The sequence below is a fragment of the Pinus tabuliformis genome, chromosome 4_1 (assembly GCF_031772625.1).
Source record: "Pinus tabuliformis cultivar Carrire ecotype Pingquan chromosome 4_1, CPIR1, whole genome shotgun sequence".
In the NCBI taxonomy this organism is placed as follows: Eukaryota; Viridiplantae; Streptophyta; class Pinopsida; order Pinales; family Pinaceae; genus Pinus; species Pinus tabuliformis.
In genome coordinates, this window is record NC_142303.1 from 947757811 (window position 1) to 947780982 (window position 23172).

A 23172-nucleotide genomic window follows, 5' to 3' on the forward strand; every position below is an offset into this window, starting at 1 on the left:
ACTGGAGAGATCTTTGCCAACAATTTTGTATCTTGGTTTTTTCCTCTCAATTTTTTACTAACATATTTTTGGTCACATAGCTAGCGTTTCCTACCGCATAGTTTAATTATTGAATTTTGAAAGCTATGAACCAACTCTTATATTTATATTTGAAGAAAGGCTACAAAATATGGTAGCTCAATTGGTGATTATCTTTTCTATGTAAACTATAAAATTCAAAGCCTTGCAGGTCATTCCAAAAAGAAAATCAACATTCTTAATTCATAAAATTCATATGTCATTACTTAGACACATCAATTAAGCAAAATCGTTTTGGATTCTTTATATTGAAATTTTTCTCTCTCTATATGTATGAATTAATAATACATAGTATAATGGTTAGAATAATGTTTTGAACAATATTTTAATTTTTGAATCAAGAATATAATTGTTTTTGAAAAAAACAATTTAATTAGTACAGTAAATATTTTTATAAACAAGAATGTGGAAATATTTTCTTATTCATTAAAAATTAAAAAGATATTTTTGTTCATTCAAAATAAAAATAAAATTAAAATTAAAATATAGAATAGAAACTTTATTTAACAAACAAAATCCCGCAAGGATTTTTGCAAATCCAAGTTATAGTTGTTAAACTTCAAAATTTTAGGCGTGTTAGACGTTTTTGATGGTGCTGAATCCATTTCCACCATCAAAAATTCAAACACTGTCTCTACAAAATTTTTTGAAATAATTTTGCCCAAATTCTGGCCACTTTTGGTTCTCAAAAATTCAAACACTGTCTCTACAAGATTTTTTGAAATAAATTTGCCCGAATTCGGGCCACTTTTGGTTCTCTGGGCAATTCCTCCATCTCCATAGACGACTCCATAACTATTTAAATCTAAAAAAATTAAAATAATTTATTTTAAAAAATTAAATTAATTTTCTAAAGTTAACTTTAATAAATATGATTTAATTTTTAATAAAAATGAAACTAATTGGGAGTCAAAAAAAATATTGAACGCGTGTACGCGGCAAGGATAATAAGACTTGCTTAAAGATGGTATAATCCCTTTGGATAAATGTTAAAATCAAGTGGGGTTGATGACATTGAATTGTCATTTTGATTTAGAATATTAAAATGTGAGAATCGACACATAGTCCCACCTTCAAGAAACATTAAATTACGCATCCTTTCTTCCGATGAGGACCCGACAACTTTGAATGATGGAAGTTATAGTGGTCATAATGGTCAAATCAATGACCAATATAAAGAAGATGAAAGATGACAATGCTAAATACAGAGTTACTGGACTACTGTTTGATACCAAATCATCATCAACTCCAAGCATTGCAAGTGATAGATGAGTTTGGATGTCACAACTCCCAGAGTTTGCTCCAGATTCGTCCTCAATCAATTCATCTAATTCCATGGGCCTTTTCAATTGCCTCTTGGTCCAATAAGGTAGGTCATCTCCTTCTCCTCACAGTAATTTCAAAATCTGCAATAATAAGTTACAGATAAACAATGAGGAAGAATAAGTTCACGTTCTTACATTAACATTTATCCATTGTTTGAAATTTGACAAAGCTAGTTTAATGCAAAGGTAAGCCACTTTATTTGGGGAAACCAAAGCTTTCAATTCAGATCTTGCAATCCAGATTTCAGCTAGGATAGTGATTCTCAGGAAAGATATATACTCTCTTGATATTGGAGCGAAAGCAGATATGCTGGCTCTTCTTGCCTATTCAGGGAGGGGTAATTTGCATACTGAAGCTTTGGTTTGAGATATGATGTAATCTCTTTTGCTAATATTCAAAGAATCTTATATTTCATTAATGGAAAAAGAGATTATTGGCAATTGAGGCTTTGAATATTTTGCCATAATCCACCATCAGCATTCAGGGCTAACCTGTTTAAGGGTGATGATTTTACAAATTGAACTACTGAACAAATGTTTAGATTACAACCCTAAACACTAGATCTAAACACCCTTAACTCTATGTCAGAAGGATATCAACTCGATATTTCATGTGCCATTCTTCGTTATGGGCAAAAACAATTCTAGCACTAACTCCTCACAGGAAAGGAAACATCTTCAAGCAACTAAATTTGACATAAGATCAGAAACTGAAACATATATACGCAACTAAAGAGAATAAGAGTAATTACTCTATTCATTCAAGGTCGAAACTGAGCTGCCTGTCTCAGACAACATGTTGCACCAATGACCATTCTCTTCATCTCGCTCATGTCATAAGCATCTTCCAAAAGTGGATTTGCAAGTTCTTTTACAGAGCCAGCTGCCAGTAATGGCCTTGCCTAAATTTTGAAATTTACAAGAGATTAAGATTTTGAACCAAGACAAAGAAACCAAAAGAATCCAAAATTATCAAACACAAAACAAGCAAGGACACTAGAGCCCTACCCACATAACCAGGCTTTCTTGGCCTTTAGGATTCTTGTCATTGATTGGTTTTCTTCCAGTTATTAGCTCTAGAAGAACTACTCCAAAGGAATACATGTTCATCTTCTCATTAACCTTGCCATACATGAAATATTCTGGAGCCAGATACCTGAAATATGATAGCAGCTAGTTTTATGAAATCTTGATTATAAATGACATTTATTTTCCCATGGAAAGAGCTGGCGTAAAGAAGGAAATGGATATTTACCCAAATGTACCTACAACATCACTACATGTGATATATGAAAATGTTGTTGGCCCAAAATCTGACAACTATTCACAGAATATCTTTAGTTAACGATCCATCGAAAGATAATTTGCTAGTTATGATAAAGCAAATCTTATTATAACATCTCCAACCAAAAAATACAAACAATTCAACAGAAGCTTGAGAACTTGTTTCTCTCACAAAGATCAAGATACCTGAGGTTCAAAGTCTTCAGAAAGAAAAATATTAGATGATTTCACGTCTTTATGGATGATAGGATGAGAACAACCTTCATGCAGATAAGTCAAAGCTTCAGCAATTCCAATGGTCACTTTCAGTGTATCTTTCCAATGACCCTGTGGCTTATCCTCTCCTCGTGTAACCCAACTTTTTCTGAGAACTGGGAACAACACTTAACACTAAAAAATAATAAAAGTCTCCAAGGACATAACATGATAAATGCATGAAAATTGGCATACTACATACCATAAAGAGTTTCTTCCAGACTTCCTCTCAGTAACAAGTTGTAAACAAAAAATTACTCCTTCTCTTCAACACAGTAACCAATTAATGAAACAATTTCTTCGTTATGGGCAAAAACAATTCTAGCACTAACTCCTCACAGGAAAGGAAACATATTCAAGCAACTAAATTTGACATAAGATCATAAACTGAAACATATATACGCAACTAAAGAGAATAAGAGTAATTACTCTGTTCATTTGAGGTCGAAACTGAGCTGCATGTCTTAGACAACATGCTGCACCAATGACCATTCTCTTCATCTCACTCATTTTAATGTACACACAAACTATTGGGTAGTTAAAAAGAGGAATCTAATTGTAGCAGAACTTAGGGCGAACAGCAATAATGCCTGCTCTAGCTTCACTAAATTTGTACCTGCACGGTCCAATAGATATGCTAAGCAAACTATCAAAACATTTTTACAGACATTCTTATCCACCCAAAACTTCCAAAGTCATAGACTGCTGAGAAGATATGATAACTAGCTAGATTCAATGTAAGGAAATGTGCATGGTGGATATCTAATTTTCCCTATTCATTCTAGAAGTTTAATCAAAATGAAATCAGGCACAGTTCAATAAGAATCTAAGATAATACGATCAATACAAATACAGCTGAACCACATGCAGTTAATTCAATGAAAGCACTAATACAAGATAATTCATGCTAAAAGTCTGAGATGAATATATACCCCTTATCAATAAGAAAGTTTTTAATTGCAATAGGAAGAGCAGCACCACCACGACTATGGACTCCAACTCTTACAATAGAAAAAAATACAAAGAGATGAACAACTCCTGCAACAGCAAAAAATACAAAGAGATGAACTTACATATAAGGATGATGAACATTTAACAAATATAACACAAAACAACAAGCATATATATACTATATGAAACTATATTTTGCTGTGAGAGGAATCTGCTATCCATAATGAGATGATGCCCATCACTAGATTAGATGGAGTCACATCATACTGGACAACAGACAACAAAAAATCACAGTTTCATGGATATAATTGTTTTTCCCTTGCATATTTCCAATATAACGACTTGTCCAATCGCTCTATCTTTTCCCTTGCATATTTCCAATATAACGACTTGTCCAATCACTCTATCTTTTCCCTTGTGGCAATATCTTGCAAATAGAGCAGAAACCAGTAAAACATATATTGTTTGTGATCTGATAATCACCCTATGAGTGACCTCGGTTGAAGATTTATTAAACAAAAGGTATTACAAACTCATGTGCTGGTGTGTGTGTGTTCTGTGTTATTTAAGCAACGGATCGATCACATTGCCAATACACAGAAAATAAAGGGAAAGATAGCAGAGAAATACAGTAAGCAACATAAAGCACAACTTTTTTTAAGAAGGAGTTCACCCTATTCTCCAGGGCTACGTCTCCGATCCAGCTTCAGTGGTGGCCTTGTTTTATTATGTCTTACAGCAGAGCGATTACAATACAGGGACTCAATATGAGTTCTCCTGATAGAAGATTTTGCTTGGCAGGGTGGTTCTTGGATTCCCCAAGCCACTCAGAGTACACAGACTCTTATTCTTCCTACCAGCTCTGTGACCTTTGGTCTACAGTGGAAAGAGCCAACTGTGATGCTCAATCTAGACAGATTCCTCTATGGGAAGGCTTGAATCTTCAATCTCTCTAGTGCTCGATGTTGTCTGTGCTTAGCTTGGCCCTCTGTCTCCTCTGCTTGGCTTTACTGCTCTCTGTGTTCACTGTCTCTCTTGGTCTGCTTGGACTCCTCTCCAATCCTCTGTTCTTCCTCCTTTTTTCGACTGTCTCTATTCATGGCTTTAGCCATTCGATCCCTATGCCTGTTCGTTTCCTCTCCCGCCTACGTTGATTCACCTTATGCAGCTGCATTTGGAGTTCCCTATTCGGCGTCAGCATGAACGCTCGAGAAGTGGCCACGTGTCTCCATCTAACTGGTGCCAGCATGCTTCATCGGTTCGTTTCTTCGGTTATGTCGTGGATACGTTCTTTCTCCACCGTGGCGGTCAATCAAATTCCAAATCCCTTTAAATCGCGGCTTAATTCCTTGTCGATTCCGCTTCTTTCATCGGGTGCAATCTTAGTCGTCTGATCTGGGCTCCTCCAGATCCAACGTCATACGCACGTCGAGCGTGGTTGACTTGCTCGACCGATAGCGCGCGATCACAACAGTTTTTCTCTCACCTCCGCTGCCACACGTCGATCGCTGAGTGGGATCGCTCTGCTCTCCTCCAAAACCTCTTACCGTTCAAGGGCGCCCCAATCAATACCACCGGTTTTTCAGAGCGCGGGTCCCACCTTTTTCCTTTAGCGCTTTTTGTTTTCCACCCGCGGTTCTCCAGCTCCCAATGTGACCGAGTGCTTAAGGCTTTCCCATTATAGCCCTTTTCGCCTAGCGATGCGCGATTAGCGCTAAGTGCTAATCGCACATCAAAATCGCCTCCTTTTCCCGATCCGAGGCTCCCAAGGGTTGTTTTGACCTCCTGCACAATCTCCATGGGCCTCGGTCAGCGCGCTTTGACCGAGGTCCTCGTTGTTCCACGTTGGCGGCCATTGCCACTGGTTCAAGGTGTTTTTTGATCGCTATTTTGGAATTTTTCAAGGATTTGTTCAACTCGATACAGTCAAGGTTTTTGACAGTCTTTTGTGGATCCGATTCGGATCACGGCCTCCCTACTGAAAAAGCTTTTGGACCACCAAAAGTTGGTTTTCTTCAAGCATCGACTAAGTGAGGAAATTTCTGTCTCACTTGTCCAATCTCAATCCACTTTGTGCTGCTCGACTTCAAACCTTTAAGCCCAATCCTGAGGTATTCCACCTGTCCACTGCGCATCATCCTTACCTTCCTATCCAGCACTGTGTCTTCCTGCAATTCATTAAGATATTCAGGTAGCAGGTCGTCAATAGAAGGTAATTGACTCTGCTCTTCAGAGTCCTCAATCATTGAAGGTTCAAACAACCTCAAACAGTCTGCATTTACGACTGAGTAGATGTGCATGTAAGCTGGTAGCTCAAGGCAGAAAGCATTCTCACCAATCTTCTCAAGTATCCTGAAGGGTCCATACCTTATAGGTTTTAGCTTTTTACCTTCACCTTGCATCCTATTCTTGCTGATATACAGCCAGACTTGGTCTCCAACTTGAAAACTATGCTCCATCCGATGCTTATTATGCCTAGCCTTGTATTTGGCCTGGCTCTTTTCCAGCTATTCCTGTACTGCCTGGTGGATCTCCTGGATCTGTTCAATGAACCTAGTTGCCTTGTCCACATCACTGTGTCTATCAACCATGGTATCTTTACCAAAGACAAAATCCAAAGGAGACCTTGGTATGAAACCAAAACAGGTCTCAAAAGGAGATCTCTGTGTAGAAGAGTGTTTGGCTCTATTGTAAGCATGCTGCACATAGCACAAGTGCTCATCCCAAAGCTTAGGATGTTTGCTGCAATATCCTCTCAGTAACTAGATCACCGTCCTGTTAACTACTTCTATCTGGCCATCTGTTTGTGGATGAAAAGCTGTGCTTTTCTTTAATTTGGTGTCCATTAGTTCCCACAGACTTGACCAAAACTTCCCCACAAATCGGGTGTCTCGATCAGATACAATAGAAGTGGGTAATCCAAAATGAACCCATACATGTTCAAAGAACAATTTTGCAGTTTGTTCAGCTGTAATCTGTTTACTACAGGGTATCAAAATACACATTTTTCTGAACCTATCCACAACAACATACAGATAATCATGACCTTTTCCAGATTTAGGCAGTCCTCCGACAAAATCCATGGAAATGCTTTCCCAAGGGTGAGAAGGAACTGGTAATGGAGTGTATAAGCCTAGTTTTCTGTTGCTGGGCTTGCTTTTAGCACACATAGCACATCCCTTTACATATCTAGAAATTGTCTCATTCATTTTCGGCCAATAGCAGAACCTTTGCAGTTGTGCAACTGTTTTACTTACCCCAAAGTGACCTGATATCAGAGAAGTGTGTGCTTCCCTAATTATCTTTACTCTCTCAGTTTGTGGAATGCAGAGTTTCCTACAATGATATAAGAGTTGGTCCTTCACATGATAGTCCAATTCTTCTACTCTTTTGCCTTGACTCAAAGTTGCATATACATCTTGAAAGTCCATGTCCTGAGCATACTGTTCTATGTAGTTTTCATGCAGCATAGAATTATGCTTAAGTATGGTAGATGCATTTATAATGGGTCTAGATAACATATATGCAACCTTGTTATGTATGCCCTTTTTATATCTGATGACTAAATGAAACTGTTGTAGAAAACCCATCCATCTGTAATGTCTTGATTGTTGCAACTTAGTTTGGGAGTGTAGATATTGAAGTGGCTGATGATCAGTGTGTATTACTGTTTCCTTGCCCATTAAGTAATGTTCCACTTTTTCACACTCTGAACTAATGCATACAATTCTTTATCATATGTAGGATAGTTAACTACTGCAGGATTAAAAGTCTCAGAATGATAACATATGGGTTTACCGTGCTGTTTCAACACTGCTCCCATGGCATAGTCACTGGCATCAGTTTGGATCTCAAATGGTCTTTGTATATCTGGCAGTGCTAGTACATGTGTTGTACTAATCTTTTCTTTCAAGGTGTCGAAGGCTTTTTGCTATTTGCCTCCCCACTGAAACACCTTGTTCAATCCTGTCAAAGCATGTAAGGGAGCTGCAATTGAGGAAAAATTTGAAATGAACTTCCTCCAATATTGTGTTGCTCCTAAGAAGATTCTCACTTCTATAGCAGACTTGGGTTTAGTCCAATTCACAATGACTGCCACTTTAGAGGGATCTATTTTCAATTCACCTCCCCCTACTATGTGACCCAAATAATTTAGAGAGGTTTTGCCAAATTCACATTTGGAGAGTTTAACATAAAGTTTTTCTCTTCTCAAAACATCTAATGTCTGCTTAACATGCTTTAAATGTTCTTCCCACGTTTTACTAAAAATCATAATGTCATCCAGATACACAATAACAAAATCATCAAGAAAAGGTTTGAGTATATCATTCATTAATCTCATGAAAGTAGCAGGAGAATTGGTCAAGCCAAAAGGCATAACTAGCCATTCATACAATCCCTGCTTTGTTTTGAAAGTAGTCTTCCATGCATCTTGCTCTGCAACTCTGACCTGATGGTATCCACTGTGCAAATCCAGCTTGGTGAAATAAACAACTTCCTTCAATTGATCTAAAAGATCATCTATGCGAGGAAGGGGATAACGATTTTTTATTGCTATCTTATTCAGTGCTCATTAATCAATGCACATTCTCCATGAGCCATCTTTCTTTCTTACAAAGATTATGGGCGACCCACATGGTGATGTGCTAGGCCTGATGAATCCTTTCTCAAGCAACTCCTACACCTGCTTCTTGATTTCAGCATTCTCTAAAGCAGATAACCTATACATCCCAATGTTAGGCAAAGGAACATCTTGCTGCAAAATAATATCATGTACTATTCCCTTTTTTGGTGGCAGACCTTTAGGTTCTTGAAATAATACATCATACTCTGAAACAATCTTTTCTATATCAGCTTTCTGATTAGCATTACAGCCCTCAAATACATTGGTTTTATCAGATTTCTTTTCCTTTACAACCATCAGTAAGAACTGTTTACATGAATTTATCATTCCTTTCATCTATCCTGAGTTTATGAGAGTATAATTATTCTTAAGCTTATGAGCTCTTACAAAGTATTCGATTCCATCTTTAACAAGTAGATACTTGTTCTCAGCTCTATAGAAAATAGCCTTTCTATCATACAAGTAGGGACTTCCTAAAAAAATTCCACATATATCTAAAGGAATTACATCTAACTCAACCTCATCTACAAATGCTGACCCAAAAGAAAACTTGAGTTTGCACTGTTCAGTCACTTGTAGTTGTGCTTTATCATTCAACCATCCTAATGGGTATGGTTTCTTATGAGGTGTAGTTGCTAATCCCAATTTCTTTACAATTGCTTCAGAAATCAGATTTACTTGTGAGCCACTATCAAACAAAGTATCAATCTTTTGATTTTCAGAAACAAATCGAATATGGAAAAGCTCATGTCTTTTTCTCTCATGTTCTTCATCAATAACAGATTGAGCAGAATTACTGGTAGATTCTTCAGAATTCTTACCTTTTATACATGTGTCTGCAATGATTGTTTCATCTCCTGAGTCTGACCCCAAATCTTTCTGAATAGTTGTAGTAGTCCTCTTCTTCTTGCCCTCAAACTTCTTAGGTCTCAGCTCTGGATGCAGAATCCAGTAGTGCTCATCATCATGCCCCTCCTTTTTACAGTGAGTGCATGAAGCTTTGCCTTGTGCAGTGTTAGACTTCCTTTCTTTCCACTTCTGCTTTCTTTACTCCTTTCTCTTGCTTATAGTGGGTTGGGATGGTTCCCCAACTTCTGGATTTCCATTCTTTCCTCTAGCTTCTAGATGAGTAGCTTGTACAGATACCTCATCTATACTAGTGGGATTAAACATGAGGATGGTATGCCGCATGTAGCTTTGTAGACCACCAATGTACTTCAAAAGAGTTTCTGGTGAGTCTAATGAAATACCCAACATCAATGCTCTCTTTCTAAACTCTTGAGTATACCCTTGCACACTTTTCCCTTTCAACTGCTGAAGAGTTTGCCAACTCATCATGGCTTGTTGCATGTAGGCCAATGGATATAACTGCTTTTTGATTGCAGCAACAAATTCACTCCAGACAGAGATGGTCTTACCATGTCTTTTCATATCAGCTTGGGTTCTGCCTTCCCACCAAACCAGGGCAGTGCCTCCTAGGCGTAGGCTTGACAGCTGAATCTTACTCTTGTCCGAGTCTATGTTCTGCACTCTGCAACACACATCAATTTGTCTAATCCAATTGTCCAATTTTTCAGCATTTAGCTCTCCATCATATATAGGCAAATCAAATTTTACATCTAGCTTAATCAAAGATGCTTTCTTATTATGCACAGGGCTATTAGGAGGTGTAGGGAAGCTTTCTTCTTTTCCCTTTCCTTTTGAGTGGTTATGGGAATGAGATTCATCTTCTTCTTTAACTTGTTTAGAGCCTGATGAATCTTCATCCTTATGCTTTCTAAAGTGCCCATACATTTCTTCTACCATAGACTTTATAGCTAGGAAACTTTCTATGAATTGAAGGTCTGGCCCTATAGAACCTTCTTCTGACATTTTCTTCCGAGAATAGACTCTCCCAATTTCAGGATTAGTTTCCACCAACTCTCCTTCTCCTAATTTGAGCTTTGACCTAGTGAGCATTCACAGCTAAACCAACACAAGCTTGTCTAACCTTACACCCTAAAGCTCTGATGCCACCTGATCTGATAATCACCCAATGAGTGACCTCAGTTGAAGATTTATTAAACAAAAGGTATTATAGACTCATGTGCTGGTGTGTGTGTTCTGTGTTATTTAAGCAATGAATCAATCAAATTTCCAATACACAGAAAATAAAGGGAAAGACAGCAGAGAAATATAGTAAGCAACATAAAAACACAACTGTTTTTAATAAGGAGTTCACCCTATTCTCCAGGGCTACGTCTCTGAGCTAGCTTCAGTGGTGGCCTTGTTTTATTGTGTCTTATAGCAGAGCGATTACAATACAGGGACTCAATATGAGTTCTCCTGATAGCATATTTTGCTTGGCAGGGTGGTTCTTGGATTCCCCAAGCCACTCAGAGTACACAGACTCTTGTTCTTCCTACCATCTCTGTGACCTTTGGTCTACAATGGAAAGAGCCAACTGTGATGCTCAATCCAGACAGATTCCTTTATGGGAAGGCTTGAATCTTCAAGCTCTCTGGTGCACGATGTTGCCTGTGGTCAGCTCGGCCCTCTGTCTCCTCTGCTTGGCTTTACTGCTCTCTGTGTTCACTGTCTCTCTTGGTCCGCTTGGACTCCTCTCCAATCCTTTGTTCTTCCTCCTTTTTTCGACTATCTCTATTCATGGTTTTAGCCATTCGATCTCTATGCCTATTCGGTTCCTCTCCCGCCTACATCGATTCACCTTCTGCAGCTGCATTTGGAGTTCCCTGTTCGGTGTCAGCATGAACGCTCGGGAAGTGGCCACGTGTCTCCATCTAACTGGTGCCAGCATGCTTCGTCGGTTCGTTTCGTCGGTTTTGTCATGGATATGTTCTTTCTCCACCGTGGCGGTCAATTGGATTCCAAATCCCTTTAAATCGCGGCTTAATTCCCTGACGATTCCACTTCTTTCATCAGGCACAATCTTAGCTGTCCGATCTAGGCTCCTCCAGATCCAACGTCATACGCACGTCGAGCGTTGTTGACTTGCTCGATCAATAGCGCGCAATCACAGCAATTTTTCTCTCACCTCCGCTGCCACGCGTCGATCGCTGAGTGGGATCGCTCCGCTCTCCTCCAAAACCTCTTACCATTCAAGGGCACACCGATCAATACCGCCGGTTTTCCAAAGCACGGGTCCCGCCTTTGTCCTTTAGCGCTTTTTGTTTTCTGCCCGCGGTTCTCCGACTCCCAATGTGACCGAGTGCTTAAGGCTTTCTCATTTTATCCCTTTTCGTCTACTCAAAATCGCCTCCTTTTCCCGATCTGGGGCTCCCAGGGGTTGTTTTGACCTCCTGCGCAGTCTTCATGGGCCTCGGTCAGCGCGCTTTGACCAAGGTCCTCGTCGTTCCATGTTGGCGGCCATTGCCACTGGTTCAAGGCGTTTTTTGATCGTTGTTTTGGAATTTTTTAAGGATTTGTTCAACTCGATACAATCAAGGTTTTTGACAGTCTTTTGTGGATCTCATTTAGATCAGTTTGAAACTGTATTTTTGCTGAAATAGGAATCTGCTGTCCATAATCAGATGATGCCCATCACTAGATTAGACTCAGTCACATCATATTTGACAACAGACCAAACAAGAAATCACATTTTCATGGATATAATTGTTTTTCCCTTGCATATTTCCAATATAAGCACTTATCCAATTGTTTTATATTTTCCCTTGTGGCAATATCTAGCGAATAGAGCAGAAAACAACAAAACATATACCGTTTGAAACTGTATTTTTGCTGAGATAGGAATCTTCTATCCATAATCAGATGATGGCCATCACTAGATTGGACTAACATCATATCGGATAACAGATAGAACAGGAAATCGCATTTTCATTGATTCAATTGTTCTTCCCTTGCATATTTTAATATAAGGACTTATCTAATTGCTCTATATTTTCCTTGTGACAAAATCTTGCAAATATAGCATAAAACAACAAAACAGAGTGTTTGAAACTGTATATTTGCTGAGATAGGAATCTGATATCCATAATCAGACGATGCCCATCACTAGATTATAGTCAGTCACGTCATACGATGCTCATCACTAGATTATAGTTAGTCACATCAAAATTTGACAACAGACAAAACAAGAAATCACAGTTTCATTGATATAATTGTTTTTCCCTTGCATATTTCCAATATAAGGACTTGTCCAATTGCTCTATATTTTCCCTTGTGACAGTATCTTGCAAATTTTTAGAACAACCAACAATTGATTTCAGATGAAACAGTGAAGTAACTTCTTACCTGTTATGACTTGAAGTTCAGATGGCCTCCAAGTTCGCAAGGATAATAATCCCAAAGATTGTTGCTCTGTATTGAAATTGCTTCGCTGGTTTGTTCCTGGACCAGATGGGGCAGAAGTATTGTATTCAATCATTTCCAATCGCAATTCCAAGGCCTACACCGCTTCTGCTGCATGAAGCCCATACAGGTGTATTTTTGCATGGACAAACCTAGCATTTAGCACAATTGCATTGGGCAGATTGAACTCGGAAACATTTTGGACAATATCGCAGAGGGCGATGGTGCACAAGGAGATACCAACAGTGATTTTTATTCAAGGTGACTGGAATGAATTCACTTCAACTCACTTATGAAAATGGAAATAGCATGGGATTTTCTTTATATATTCAAAGTGAGTTACGAAATAAAAGCCTTTCTCCTCCCGAATTTTATTTTGAAAAAACAAAAAATACATTTTTGTTTCTAATTGAAATGAAAATCTAGAAGAGGAAATGGTTTGCATGTCAAAGATAAAGATGCTCTTTGAGGTTTGGCCACTTAAACTACTCTGTTAACCTATTTGGTTTTATAGAACAAAAAAAATAAAAATAAAAAATCCCATGATAGTTATGCATGCCTCCATTATGTTGCTTTAATCTTATTTTATCTCTGATCTAAGGGATTTTTTTAATGACTAAGGGATTATGTTTGGCCACCACCATATATTTTCTTCTTTAAATACTGAAAATTATGATGTTTATCCCCCTCCTCCCCACCACTAATCTCTAATACCTCAATTATTCCCACTCATAAAACACACTATAGCAAAATGAAGATTACTCAAAGAAACTGTTCTGCTCTTACAGAAGAAGATTAGATCAACACACTATTTAGTGATAATGCTCTTGCAGCTTTGCCTTTTGCTTTGCCTGCAAAGCAAACCTGCCTACATAATCGTCAGCATAAACATGTGCTGATTAAAATATTATCATGGCTTCAAGAGTAACTACATCATCAAAATAAACATCAAACTGAAGATGATCTTGTATATAATATGACTCACTGAAGCAATTTTTTTAAGGCCTGAACATGTTCTCCTCCTGTGTAGCTGAGTCACTTCCTCATGTCCCAAATGCCACTAGTTCTAGGAACAAGTTCACTGTAGTGACCTAAGACAGGGTGATGATCGCACTACAATAGTTTTAGATGCCTGCTTCTGTTTTTCAAAGCTATCCCGTGCTTGTGCTTTCAGGTTGTTATCAGCAATAACACTATCTTTTCTTGAATCTTCACCTGCAAAGGGAACGTTGTTAACTTCTCTACTTTCATAATGATGGTTCCAAGGGAAGATAGATAACTTATTGGGGTGACAAACATATCAGTTTCTAAATTACCTTTTTGGGAGTGGATCATTTTCGTGTCAGGGGACTGACATTTTGTTTTATATCCTCCATTAGATTTTTCCAGATGGATTGGACTTCTACTTTTCTTTGTCAACTTTGCTTTTGATGTGGCCGCTTTCGAAGTCCTTTTACTGCGTAAGCTTCCATCAAGTGTTTCTAATGAAGTACGGGCATCATTTGCTATAGATGAGGATTCCACATGGTTAGGACCCATGATCTTTGGCCTTTTTATTCTTTTTCCATCCAATGATATGTTATCTGAAGCAAGTTTTTCATTGTTAGAGCCATGATCTTTTAGGCCCTCTACAGTTGGTTCAGTAATATTTTCGCAATCATCATTCAATAAATGCTTATTCTTGTTTGGCCCTATCGATGCTACCTTGGAATGATTTTTAGTACCGTTAAAGCCATTCTCTTCTGGCCCTTCCTTGGCTTCTTTGAGATGATGCTCATTGGTAGTATCATTTAACAAATTTTTCACCTGCAGAGGATTTGTTAACACAACAGTACATTCGGGTTCCTCTGCTGTAGTTTGAGGTTGCTTTTTTCCCTGTTACACAGCAAAAGTACAATTAAATAAAGTTAGCCATCCCAAAACCGATAATAAAGTCACCTGAGTAAGTGGAACCTCACACTAAAACATTTTTTTGTATGAATAGCAAAATAGACACCCTAAAAACTAAACATTACAATTATACTTCATAATGATAAGAAAACCCAAAATCACCACGAATCCCTTCAGTGTTCTGCTATTTATCCATATTTTCAGCATTTACACCAGTCATAGACAACTTTGAGTGGTCAAAGGAAAAGTTGATGGACGCTGGATGCGAGGGGAACCTCTGAAGCCATTCTAGGACACAGGAATATGTCTTAGAGCACTATATGGTTTGCGGACTATGTTATATACATACTCAGATGGAAATCATTAATTAATGACCGGATTTCTTCCTTTCAGGTAGAAACAGAATTTAACAGCTTCTAGAAGCAGCAAAGATTACTCCATGGAAAGTAAAAGGTACTTAAAATAGTGTTAATAAAATGATTAAAAATGTTTTATAATATGTTGAGGCATGAACTGTGACTTTGCAAATTTAAAGGGGCCAATTGAAAAGATAAAGTGAGGATAGCATTACCTTTCTGGAAATCCTTCCCGTGACCGTATTTGCCACACAAGTTCCGTTATTCTCTTCATTCTTCTCAATCTCCACACTCTGCAAACTTCCAAGCGGTTGTTGATTATCGCAACTGGAAACGACATGAAACCGGGGAGAGGAGCGAGTTGGACCAAGACCTGAGTGCTTCTCTTTTGATCTCGTGGAACTTACATCCTTGTTGGCCTGTCTCTGCCTCTTTTTTACCCTTTGTTTAGTTAACAAGGCCTTTTCATCTGCTGTGATCGCCTCGCAAATAAGCTCTTTCAGCTTCCCTTGAATGTCGATTTGCAGCCCTGCTTGAAAACAAGCGATGATAATATATGTTCATGCCTTCCCAATTATCAGTAATGATCACCTTAAAAAAATTCAATGGACTTCATGGAAATAGGCTGGCAAAATATACCTGAGCATCCGCAATGCTTCCTTTCATTGTTTCAAATATACATCATCTTCCTCCCATTCTGGCTCAGGGGGAGCAGTTGGCATGTGTCCTCTTGCAACTATCACATGTAAATTTTCAAAAGCCAAGGACTCAGGCAATAGAGGGCCACTTCCTTCAGAACTCTGATTAGGTAGAGAATTCTCAACAGCTTCAGATGCATCAGAGGGATCTGAATTCTCTGGCAATGTCATCACAGCCATAGACTCCAGGGAAGCAGAGGCTTGTTCAAGCTCATAATTAACAGCCACTAAAACATCCTCTATCAGGCTCTCATCAGCCCAACCATACAAGGCCTTCAGTTTCTCTACTGCAACCTTTTTCTAATTTGCATCATCTGTCATGCCCTGTAGCATAGCAGTGCTAGCCAAGTTGTATTAGGATAAGGATCAATCAATTTCTCTGGCCTAACAGCAACTTTTTCTATTAATTGAGAAAATCCTTTCCAGGGTTTGCCTCTAGAATTTGGAGACATAAAGGAAATATTTTCGTGCCGCACCACAACCGAGACATCATTCTATCTTTCAGATAATTCTTGTCCATAACAGAACCCTGACTTGGCTTTCTCTGGAGATGATTAGAAGAGGATGAGGTTGGAGGAAAAGGTGGGAAAGGGTCCACGTCAGCCTTAGGAACCCCACCCCGCTGTTGGGCATCAACGGAAGCCCATCCTAGAACCTTAGCCCTTTGTCATGGTGGTCGGATGGACCTCTTGGGAGCACCACTGGTTCCCATCATGGAGCACTTACCCGCCGCGAAAAGTATTGTTGGGTCTGTATAAGGAGATCACGGGATCGAAACCCTTTGGGTTTCCATCCAAAGCAAGATAAAAAAGGGGGGTCTACTGTTTACTCCTTCGACTAAAGATAAAGGGAAACGGATCATTCATTAATGAGGATCTTATGCACAGAATTTCAATGCCATACCTAGCTAAAGAACTCTCAAAGCCACCTGTTTGTACTTCCAGAGCTCCCGAAACCACGCGCAGGATTTCAGAAAAACAGAGTCGTTGGATTGCTATTGTCGATTTTTCTTTTGTTTGAAGGATTTGATGTACAAAGATGAAGAAGATGCGTTGAATTTGCATTGAGAATTGGACCGAAAATCCATTAACAAAGCACGTGAGCTCTGAGAAATTTTGACCTCCTCAAGAATTGCAGGCTAAGAACAGACCCAAATCGAATTGCGCTCGGCTCTTGCCGTGTTGCTATAGAAAAAGGAGCAGTTGGATTTCTGCGCGAATATATACACGACGCTATACTAACCTCTAAACCCTGTCGAATGTAGAGGGAGGAGTTTGTGCAGACAGGTGCATGCACCTAGACTTGGGATTGTGCTGCACCCAAGTGGTGTCCTGGAACTCTGACGTAAAATGTGTAACAACTGGCTGTAAAATCGGCAGTAGAAACCACCCTTCAAATCAACGGTTGAAAGTATCTCATTTGATCGAATGGAACAGGGTAAATAGGTTGACGATTTTTGATGCATAGGAAGGCCTATCGGCCTAACTAGCAATTGTCCCAAAAGGTACAAAGAGAGGCCGATAGACCTATGAAGTTGGAATTGTTGAATTTCTATGAATGATTAAAAAGTACAAGTATTTTTCAAAAAAATATTAAAAATTGAAAATAATGAATATTGGAAACCAAATAACATCTACAGTCTAAATTATTTTATTAATATATATATAAATAAATTGAGATTTAGTACAAGTATTTTTCAAAAAAATATTAAAAATTGAAAATAATGAATATTGGAAACCAAATAACATCTACAGTCTAAATTATTTTATTAATATATATATATATATATATATATATATATATATATATATATATATATATATATATATATATATATATATATATATATATATATATATATATATATATATATATATATATATAAATTAATTAATTAAAATCTCAATTGTATTGTCAATTTGTCAATTTGGTTATTGGTTAACTTTTACACAAACATATGCTTCCACAATTGTAACTCTTCTCCAACATTGATTCATATTCTTCATGAAACCTGCCACATTAGTGCAGTGCAATAAGAAATATTGTAAAGAAAGGTTGAGGGAGGAATAGTCCGAGAACATATGCCAGATACAACCTACAACCGCCAATTGCATATGAATAGTCCGAGAACATATTATAAATGATGAATTCTTCAAACATCAGAAACTATAGCCCATAACTTGACAAAAATCCAGAATGCATAGAATGTTGAAATTGCCAACAAAACTTCCTAATAGTTGAGATAAATAATTTTCAGTTTGCATGGTTCTACCTGTGTATTTACAATATCCTCATAACCAATATTTATATCTGCAACCAGAACCTGTCAATCACCAAAAAACCTTAGTTGGGGTAGGTATTCTTAACCTTATTATATATAATCAACAAACATGAATAATATTCAGTGAAAGCTTGTCAATCTTATATATTTACACTTAATTGTATTCTAACCTGAGAAATCACCACCAACTGTTCATCTTTTGTTCGTGCCATAGAATGCAGTAGCTTGTCCAACAGTTTTACTGGAGCATGGTAGTCATAATCTTTTCCATACTGCACTTTGGAATCTCATTGATCATCAGAAACTATACAAATAGATTTTATTCATCCTAACATTAATGTAAGACAAAATACTTTAGTTCTATGAACCCTCAGGGAAAATATACATGGCAAACCTTTGTCCTCCAAATAATCATAAAATATGTGGATTGCTGTTGAAATGGTCAATGAACCACAACAACATATTAGTCGAGAACAATCTATTCAACAACATTCTCTGAAACAGTTCTGTTTCTGAATTTACTATCTAGGAAACCAGCCCTACACAGTTGAAGTAACAGAACATTCTCTATGACAAGAAAAGAAACTTTGAGAACTTTGACTGACATGTAGCTTTAGTTAAGAAAGAGGCAGTGCATTATGAATTCTCATTGTGAGCAACTGCAGCCAAGAAGATGAACTGCCAATGCTATTCACATTATTTGAACAGACAGAAAATTCCTATCTTCTCTTTTTTGATGGGATTTTAAAATCCAGTTGAAGTTTCTCTATTTTTATTCAAAAAACTAAATGTTACATATATTATGGGATACATCGAAGGCAAAACCCAATGTTACCGTAATACCATTTTTGTTCAAGTTTCCATATTAATACATTTCTTGAAAATGATTCAATCAGCAACCAAAGAGGTCTCCAAAAACTAGTTTCATAAGCTTCTGTGTTTAACTTACTATTGTTTTCACTGTATATAGTCACAAGCCCACTTCATAAGCTCTCCTAACTTGCATGTAAGTTTTTGAGATGCATAGTTCTTTTCATTTAAATCTACCAGTGACCTAATCATATAAAATAGCATTTTTAGCCAACCTAACTATTAAGCCATGTGCCTATTTTGTGACCCCTTTAATTAGATCTATTGTTTTATGCACCCCAGAGGTTGTCAATTCAAAATCTACCTGGGATAGGAGCAGATGCTTCATATCAGTACAAACTCAAGAGAGGATAAGAATTAAATGCTAATCACCAAGCGGGATATAGGCAGATAGAAAACACAATTGGAGCAGTTTGCAATAATTTTTCACATCCATAGAATCGCTGGTGTATTATAAGCTTTGGAGATTACTTTTGCACGTCCCGTGTTGCAAATTTGGTATGCAGTACTTTCTAGTTCAATTGACCTATTTTGGTCATCGGTCAATATTAATATAATTTCATTTCAATTCTGAAACTTCAAAGTTTGTGGCCATGATTTGGTATTTTGGATCTGTTTTATTTGTTTCAGGTGATTTGCACCTCTTTATGAGCAACTGAGTCCTTTCCTATTTTAGATCACCTTTGTATTCTCACATTGCATTAGAAACTTTCCTCCGATATCATTGTGCTTTTCATAACAATTGTTGAATTGTGTTTATCAGAAATCTATTTATTTTTATTGTTGGATACTCACTCATAGAACGTCTTCACCTTGATGCCAGAAGTTTTAGTATTTATGTTTAACAAGTTACAAAACACACAATTTCCTTCATGTACTGCTTTCCTTAATGAATTGAAGTGAAATACCAAAACAAATCAGTTAATGTACATAACATTCACTTCCTTTTAGTGAGCTATTATTTTAATAATGAAGTGTAATTTTGTTTCATTTTTAGGTACTAAAATCACTACTCATGATCCATTGCATCTATATGTAGTGTAGTTATACACTACATCATTCATTGTATACATCAAGTTGAATGATCATCTTTATAAAAAGGTTTAACATGCCTACGGACACTTCTCAAATCTCTGTATTTTAAAGGAAACAGTGGCTGGAACCCTAACTACCTTCCCCAACTGTTCAAAGCTTCCAAGAAAAAGAAGTAGGGGAAGGAAAAAAGTTGCGCTGTAGTGATAGGCATGAAAAGAGAAAGGAAAATCCACTTGCTATGTCTGGTAACGATAAAATGGCAAGAGCGCGGAGCGCAAGCAACCTGTGGAAGACTAAAGGTCTTATGAATAAGCTAGGGGGGAGATTTGGTCTCGAAAGACAATCTCATGGTCGGGTGGATGACTAGCTACAGAATCAGAGGTGACCTCTACTTGTGCAGTTACTTACTAAAAAGCAACTCAGGTATGAGGTACCATCCTGAGACTGTGCTGATATTTTGAACAGAGATAGTAGAGTACTGCAAGCAAAGGGTTCCTAAGAGAGTGGTTAATATGTATATGTTTACAGAGGAACCCTGATGCATATGGTTTTTTTTACAGAGTATGATTAATCATAGGAATTTTAGGAAATGCCACTGTCGTGATAAGACTATTTCACTGTGAATTTAAATATATTATTGATAAGAACTCAGTTCAGCCAACCCTTAAAATCTGTGGAAAGTTAGTTAATTTTGAAGAGCAGTATTATAGTTCTTTCTTTTTTTTACAGTAAACTTCGAAAGAAAATGACACCCAGATCTGTTTCTTGTTTTTAAGCAAAAAAAATTGGGAGAATAACTGTTAAACTTGTAAGAAGAAAATTGTTGCTACCTGTTAAATGCAGGAATACAAATGAGCATAATATAGAGAAAACAGAACACTGCATAGGAAAGAACTTTGCAATTAACGAAGTAAATTCGCTTGCATAACCTTTCGAACACTGCTAGTAAACCTCTAAGAACAAGAAAATTCAAGATTGCTTGCAACGAATTAAAAATCTGGAATTGCCACTAGTGCATAGTGGGAGATGCTGAGTTTCAGAAAATTCAGAAAACGGATCGGACTCAACCAATTCTGGGGTTTGTAGGCAAGTCACCTACACCGCTGTTCAAGAGTATTCTGAGGGATGAAACCCTCTAGATATAACCTCCTTCAAAACAAATGGCGGCAGAGGATGAAATCAACAAGGTTAGGCAACTAAAGGACCATGAAAACCCTAACCCTGTAATAGGGAATCCTTGAAAACTAAATGCAAAGACTTCTGCGGAAAATGGAGTAAAATTGAAAGCCAGTATTTAACATTTCCAAGCAAACTGAGGCAGCCAAATATCATGATGGTCGAGGCCGCAAATTACCTAGAAAGAAACTAATGTTGTTGCAAATAAATCGTAAAAGAAAACAAACTGCACAGTTTACTTAATGTTAATATACAAGCGGATAGTAAGGCCAAACCTCAGAATAACTTAGATAACAATAGTAAAGCGATACATGAGCAATTATCGTACCAGCATGAAACAATATATCTATCTATAAGCAGAGAAATTAGCACAGTGGGTAAACCAGAGGGATTCCATTCATTTCAAGCAACCGCTAGAGTTTAGATGGACCCAATAGCAAAAAAATACAAAGTTTGTGGAAGGGTCAACACCCTTAATCATCAAAATATAAAGAAGTAACCCCAGAGGGAAAATCCAAGCATTAACTTAGGAACTCCGCCAAACCCTACCAAACAACGACAGATTTCTGGAAAGAACAGAGCCGAGAAAACTATAACAAGCACAGGACGTCAAGACCCATTTAACTAATGCTGCAATCCCTCCAGCCGTGAACCAAACTGGAACAATTCTCTTACCCGGAAGCCATAGAGACTGTTGTAGAAAGAGCACTTCACCACCAAGCGTACCCAGGAACCTGGAACAGTAATCCTTCTACCTACAAGGCATATACACACAGAGAAAACGATTAGCGCATCTGGAAAACGTTTAAACAATAATTCATGCGGAAAACATAGACAAATAAACTGAACATCGTTCTGGGGGTATTCGTGGAGGATCCGTACCTGTTGGAACCCCAGCCGAAGCTATACCATATTATTATGTTCCTCAGCAACATCCGAAGACACAGGTTGCACCTTTTGGAATGATTGTTGGAAAGCCAATGGATCTTGCAATGTATGCTCAACAACCCTGCTCTCGTGTTGCTTATATGTTGCGACAAATGTGGCCACAACAACAAATGCCAGCGCAGTCCAGCAGCCCATCCTCTGGAAGTTAGGTGCTTTGAGTTGTTTTCTGAAGGTAGATGGTAGTCGTGCACCGAAGAAATCGTTGGGTGTGGCACTTCCTCGCAGAGTACTACCAAAAATGTAGCCACTGTAAACGGATCCACCGTTTTGGAGAGACCCCGAGGGCAAAAAAAAAATAATGCATGAGAACCAAATGTCAGGGGAGATCCTAGAACTCCGATGTAAAAGACTCCAGCATAAAACTGGTGTGCACAGATGTCAATTGGGGGAGTAGAAAGGTGATGGAAAATCTGTGCACAGATGTCAAGTAGGACTATAGCCAGATGTGGAGTAGGAATGTCAAGCAAGACTATAGCCAGATGTGGAGTAGGAAACCATACCAGATGTCTCAACGAGAATGAAAGTGTTGACGATTGTGTTGATGCATAGGAAGGCCTATCGGCCTAAAAATAAACTATTTTAAGATATACTGGCAATTGTCCCAAAAGGTACAAAGAGAGGCCGATAGGATTATTAAATTGAAATTGTTGAATTTTTCTAGAAGAGTTAATTGGTTTGTGGAAAACCTTGTTTTCTTGGACTGGATCATTATGCGATTACTTTTCTTTAGATGTTTTGTTTATATCTATATTACAAGGAACACATTGAATGTCTTATTTCATTTCTGCTATCCTTACTAATATCCTTTCCGTGCTTTTTCTTGATCAATTTGATGAAATATTCCATTATACTTTGGTAACGCTGACTGGCTAGCTGGACCATGTAACTCTCGCATTTTAATGTAGTAAATGATCTTCGAATCCCCTGGAACTTCATTACTTTGCTCATGATTTACGATCAACTTTCATCGAATAAAATTATGAAATATTGTGTTTTCTTTTAACAAGGTGGAAAAACCTATCATAATTCAGTTGTCAAACCAGCAGTGAGGACAATTATCTTTGGTTGTTAACAGTTAATGCATCGCTCTTAT

General features: G+C 37.8%; 1 protein-coding gene and 1 pseudogene across 1 annotated transcript; both read right to left on the reverse strand.

Annotated features, from left to right (window-relative positions):
• Window positions 1-1520: 1520 nt before the first annotated feature.
• Window positions 1521-12901, reverse strand: LOC149179266 (protein kinase STUNTED-like; annotated as a pseudogene).
• Window positions 12902-13638: 737 nt separating this feature from the next.
• LOC149179267 (uncharacterized) lies at window positions 13639-22214 on the reverse strand. Its single transcript, XM_089422408.1, has 7 exons — window positions 22041-22214; window positions 18221-18322; window positions 18042-18092; window positions 15871-16069; window positions 15287-15600; window positions 14142-14700; window positions 13639-14040 (listed from the first exon to the last, which is right to left on the reverse strand). The coding sequence occupies exons 1-7, from the start codon at window positions 22212-22214 to the stop codon at window positions 13904-13906; spliced, it is 1536 nt and encodes a 511-aa protein (XP_089278534.1). The 3' UTR covers window positions 13639-13903.
• Window positions 22215-23172: the final 958 nt, after the last annotated feature.